General features: G+C 39.7%; 1 protein-coding gene across 1 annotated transcript; it reads right to left on the minus strand.

Annotated features, from left to right (window-relative positions):
• Positions 1-246: 246 nt before the first annotated feature.
• On the minus strand, positions 247-3,872 carry LOC138599844 (NXPE family member 3-like). The gene is made up of 5 exons (XM_069671599.1): positions 3,501-3,872; positions 2,380-2,681; positions 1,955-2,025; positions 884-1,090; positions 247-800 (listed from the first exon to the last, which is right to left on the minus strand). The coding sequence occupies exons 1-5, from the start codon at positions 3,675-3,677 to the stop codon at positions 247-249; spliced, it is 1,311 nt and encodes a 436-aa protein (XP_069527700.1). The 5' UTR covers positions 3,678-3,872.
• Between the last annotated feature and the right edge of the window lie 1,871 nt (positions 3,873-5,743).

A 5,743-nucleotide genomic window follows, 5' to 3' on the forward strand; every position in this document is an offset into this window, starting at 1 on the left:
GATCAAGCATTCACCAGTGTTTTTTATGAAAGCCAATTTAACGTCACTTTTGTGCTCAACATTCACTGGTTAAGAAAGAGATTAAAATAATCATACCTACTTAGTTAATGCATGGACTGCTGAAGGAAAAGGCAGCACTTAGTAGAAACACAGGAGAACAAAAAAAACGTGTGGGAGAAATTCAAGCAAATTCAAGAAAATGGGTGTTTTGGAATTTCCCAAAACTCTCATTGACCAAATCCACATCTAGCTGTCCTTTTGGGGGCACACGTAGGACAAGAGAACATCAATCATATTCTTAATAATGGGACGTGGTGGATGGATGTTGTGTGGCATATGGTGAGCCAGAGTCATCTCCAAGGCGTCCACCAGACAAACATTAAGTCCCTTGAAAATGGCTCTGAGAACCTTGTCTTGCTGAAGCGAGTACCAGTCACTGTTGGTAAGAGCCATTTTAAGCGTCAAAGCTCTCAGATTTGGAGTCCTGATGACAACCAGTGTGCCTGGAGCCCTGTCCAGCAGATGCACCACTGCCCTGCGGATGCTCTGAAGCCGTCGGATGTAGAGCTCAATCGGGAAACAGTTGAAGTGAGCCCCGATGGCAAAAACTATGACAGTGTTGTCGCCACCAGTTACCCCATCTATTTCATTGGCAATGTAACGCAGCTTGCTGATTGGGACGTTGCGAAATGAAATAGGAGGACCGTGGCAGCGGTATGTTACCAAGAATTTGTTTGCATTGTCCAACATCATGAAAGGTCCTACTTGCTTAATGCTGTACAGGTTGAACTCCTTGGCATCTGAAAGTAGTACAGAGTGGAGAGGTTAAGCAGAGGTGTAAACAAAATAAAACTGTTTCCAGAAATCCCTGTGGATCAGCTACCTGGTAGGAAAGCATTGAGGTATTCAAACCACTGCCTGATGGTGGAGTCTCCATACAGGTGGACAATCTTGCCTTTCAGACACTGATTGACGGCAGAGGGGCTGTTGAATTGGCGAACTTTGATTCCACCTAGTGCTCTCCACACACCCTGGTAGTAATAGCCAGAAACTCCAGACTTCCCAATGCTTTCCTTGACCTCAGGTTGACCTGAGAGAAAAGGATGTGGGAAGAGTTATTTTATATTTTACTGATTGTAAACAAATCCCATGAAAAGACAAGAACCAGTTTCTCTGCTTAACCTGTCTGTGGCACACCATTCATTTAATTTCTACAACATAAATCTTTATAAATGGGTCGAATACAAATACATTTATTAATCTAATGAGGTTCAGTTTAAGCAATACTCAAATATTGTGCATTTATTGGACTTTGTACAGCTGCAGATAAAAACATGTATGTGCTTCTTACTGTGATCGACTCTAATTTAGTAGTTTTGAAATAAATAAGCACACAGGCAATGCAAAGTACAATCAGCCCATTCTTGGTTTTCTTCTTTTCCTGTGACTTGTTTAGACAAAAGGGAAAATATGGAACACTATCAGCCTTATTAGTTACAAAAGTTGCCTTTTCAGGGATCAAAACCTAAACTGACTTAACATCGCACACCAACCTTTGAGTATGGTCTTCCAGAAATAATAATAATGCAAAAGCTAAAATAAGAGATCCATTTTGACTGCCTTGCATTCTAGTGTATCTACTAAAAACAGCCACTGAAGCTAACATGAAAATGTTCATCATTTAAGCAGAACATTGGCAGTTGTTAACTTGTACTAAAAAGGTCTAGCTCTTGAGCTGTGTTTTTATGGTTTAATGAGCCTTTTATGGGACATCATTACTCCGGAGCAACTACATACACAGCGACTCTTTTCTGCCAACACTTTGCTCTGGCGTCAATACAGAGCTAGGTTGTGTGCAATTTTTGCAGACACTTTTACTTTCATGGTCTTCAGCACATAAGGTTATGAATTGTTATCATAGGTAATGGTGAAGGTAGGAAAGATCCTGCTTTACCTTTCCTTTGAGGCAAAACAGCGACGTTAGCAGGTCCTGAAGCCTGAATGAAGACTTTCATGTTGACATCCCTGAAGAAAAGCTCACATAATAAAGTATCTCATACACACATTCAACATGTAAAACCAACGTCATGTTATTTATCAGAAGAAAATGCTTTAACATTCAATAATTCTGCTTCCTTAGTTGGACTTTGAAGATACGCTGTCTACTTTGTTAATATAAGTCAACGAATTGATTCAGACTGTTTTTTGTTATTCTTACTCTGGTAACATCTTTAGACTCAATCTTTACTGCCTGTTGTTACAAACTTGACATATTACACCAAGAAGAAACATAGTTAGCTCGACTGCAAATATATATATATATTTATTATAATTTATTAATATTTACTAAATTAAAGTTTCTTCTCTCTCCTCCCTCACCTTTGGAAAAGCTTATCCTCTGTGGCCTTGAGTGTTTGGAGTTCTTTGGAGTTTCCTATCATGTGTTTAATCCTGTCATCACAGCTCAGCTCTTCTGGCTTGTAGCAGAACCAAGGCTCACCTGTACGGAGGTTCGTGAAGTTGCACAGTGGCTGCCCGGTTTCACGTAGGCAGACGTTACAGGTGGTAGTTTGAGAAATTGAGCCTGAGCGGAAGAGGCTCTTGAAGGAAACCCTATCAGGCTGTTCTTTGTTCAGCCTGCGCAGCACTGTGACAGCCTCACTAGGGTGAACCAGCGTCACCTGATAGTACAGAGAACCAGAGTTTTCACTCAGTCATGTCAAGTAACCCTAACCCAACAGTTGTTAACGTGCTACTGACAGTTTTAAGGTGACAAAAATGACAGCTGGTGATTAGAAATAAGAAGGAGAAGAATTGTTTTTTTTGTTGTTTTTTTGAGTCAGTAGAGAGGAGCGAGGAGTTATCACAGTTATATAATAAACTGTCTGCCCAAGGCTAATTCATAGATTAACAAATTAAATAGTTAACCACAGAATGAAATGAACCTGACACCCTCTTGTTAGCGAGTACAATTGGTCCTCTTACCTCTACAGCCAGCCATCTTCGAAGTGACAAAAAACAATCCTGACATTTATGTATGTGCACCACAAATCAATCAGTGAGAAATGACAAACACTCGACAAGCTAACAAGCCAGGTAAGGCAAGTGCAGACACAAATATCTGCTGTAAGTGCTAACAGTTAAATAACAGTATACTAGATATTCACACTGAGGTATATAAACCCTGTTTTTAGTCTCTATAGTTTTAAGAAATATCCTCAAGAGTCTAAAAACATAAGAACCAAGCTGTAAACATGTTTATTTGGGTAGTAAATTTGGGCATTTAACATGGAGATCAATGGAGATTGGCTCACTATTAGAGGCAGCCTCCAGTGGTTATTAGAGGTACTGCAGTTTTTGGCACTTCCACGATGACTTAATTTATTGGTTCTGGAAGTTGACACTTGTTAGCAACAGTAAGTCAGTGGGGAGAGGTTTATATAACATATTTTAAACACCTATAGAACAATTACATTTAAAGAGATAGCCTTTAGCATTACCTCAACCTGTGCACTTCCTTCCCAGAGTAAAGAGAATACAGCAGAGTAGGAGCCATTGAGGTGATCCACCACTTGCCCGGCCACACCTGCTCCAAGTGTCTTGTTGTGCAACCGTGCAATTAAGACATCTCCTCCAGACTTCTTGGCTTGACCTTGGAAGTCGTATATTTTGATCATAACCTCCAGCTGATCCCCTACATGCCACTGCCCCCCCTCCCTCTTCCCTGGGAGAATGGTGAAGGTGCTGTGGGCAGGATCACTTGTCTGATTCAGTGGAAGAAGAGCTGGCAAAAGTGGAGTTTCTGGCCAAGCAATCGAGTCTAATATGAGGCGTTCCTCTAGAGCGTCTGTAGAGGACAGTGGCTGGAAGGTGCAGAAGCCATGATGCTTCTGAGGATCAGTGGTAGCTCCCTGGAGGTTGATGGGGGAGATTTCTTCATACTTTAACTGGCAGGGGGTTGAGACAGAAAGATTGTGACAAAGATGCCTTAAACAAATGTAAGAAAAGCAAATGAACTAAATAAAACAAAAAGGGCAAGAAGGACATTTTTTTCTGCTCTACACAACAAAATGACACAATATTCATGGATGGTAACAATTGTTGATCTGTTAGTTGTAAGCTGCTGGAATTCACTCTTAAATAGTTCTTGTTCTTTGTAGGTCATGGCGCAAGTGCATTTAGGACCCGCTCCACTTTTGCTTGTTATATGGTGCAAAATCTGGGCACACAGTAAAGCACATATTTAGTCTCTTAATTAATCAAAGATGTATTTTGCATATAACATTAATCATATATAATCGCTTTCTTATGGCATAGCACCAACAGTGGTTGGTGCATCTTACCACACCCCATTTTAAGTCCAAGAGGCCCACAAGTGCTACTAATACAATATGGACGCTAGGTGTGAACAAATCTGCTATTTGCACTTTGCACCTTTTTGCACTGCAGAAAGACTGGGCACTTTGTTTTTGTGACGATCAGGGGAGCATTAAGTAAAGCCAGTACATCTCACTGATTCCCCCAATGAATCTTTGCAGATCACAGCGGGGGAGATTGAGGTAAAGTAACGCAAATAGTTCAGGAGGGATTATAAGCTTTCAACACAACAGGGCAGTTAGATGCTGAGTCAAAAGTCATATTTAAATATATCCTCCAGATACTTTTAACTGTACTTTCAAATCCGTAGTTTTATGTGTTTTTATGATATTGACTGCTTTATTTTTTTATTACACTGTATATGTAAAGGCCCAACTAGGGACAAAAGTTCAAATTAGCTAAAGCTATAAACTCTTCATGCAACACATCAGTTTCGTGCTCTGTACTGGAACTATGTTAAATTTTATCGTTTCTATCAAATAGAGTAAATTCAAATTCACGAGTATCTTAAAGTCCGACAGAAATCGCATTTAGTTATCCCAAACTACTGAAGTAGTTCTGTTTGGCCCTTCTGACTCCACCAGTCAGATCTGTCATGAACTTGTGCCCACTATCAACATGTGTAAAAACCTCTGCATAAAACCTGCCAGATCTTTAACAGGTACATAAAAGCCTGAGCATTACTCCCCCGTACTCGCCTCCCTCTACTGGCTCCCTGTCAATTTTTGATTTCATTTTTAAAATTGTATTTCTTGTTATGAAGTCACTTCATGGATCGGCTCTCTCATATTTATCAGAACTCTTATTTTTTATTTCATTTTTATATTTGTTTGTGATCATTTGTTGTGTGTTTTTACAGTTTTATCTGCCACTGCCTGCGAAGCACTTTGGTCAGCTCACATTGTTTTAATGTGCTATACAAATACATTTGACTTGACTTGACTGAAGTGTGTTTTGGGCATCATTTTGTTTTAGGAAATAGTTTCAATATTTGTCACCTATTTGTTCATTTTGTGTCTTCAGTGGGAAGAAATGGGAACCAGTAGTTTGGAACACAGCGATGGTTTTAAAACTGCAACAAAAGATTTTTTTAAAGAAAATTACCCAGAAACTCATATTGCATTCATTTGCAACATAAACGTGACCGTTATCTGAGACACATTAAAAGACAGTTAAAAAGAGTAGCCTGAAATCTGACCAATATTCAACATTTCATACAAGGTCCACTTTTAAAGTGTTCCCAGGAAAACCAAGTTCTCACCTTCAGTAGGTCCAGGTAACCAAGAATAGAGATGAAGACAAACACAACCAGGAAGAGGAAGCAGCACTTTGGAAGGTTTTTGCAGAACTTGTGTCTTATACAACC

The sequence above is a fragment of the Semicossyphus pulcher genome, unplaced genomic scaffold (assembly GCF_022749685.1).
Source record: "Semicossyphus pulcher isolate SPU_LCO1_2020_fin unplaced genomic scaffold, fSemPul1.0.p SCAF_20, whole genome shotgun sequence".
Classification (NCBI taxonomy): Eukaryota; Metazoa; Chordata; class Actinopteri; order Labriformes; family Labridae; genus Semicossyphus; species Semicossyphus pulcher.

Excerpts from the sequence above, each read along its gene's own strand:
- LOC138599844 (XM_069671599.1), bottom strand. The coding sequence starts at position 3,677 with ATGATCAAAATATACGACTTCCAAGGTCAAGCCAAGAAGTCTGGAGGA. Across the intron at positions 1,091-1,954 it reads TGTTTTGCCTCAAAGGAAAG|GTCAACCTGAGGTCAAGGAA; the intron begins GTAAAGCAGGAT and ends CTTTTCTCTCAG. Across the intron at positions 801-883 it reads CCTCAATGCTTTCCTACCAG|ATGCCAAGGAGTTCAACCTG; the intron begins GTAGCTGATCCA and ends TACTACTTTCAG.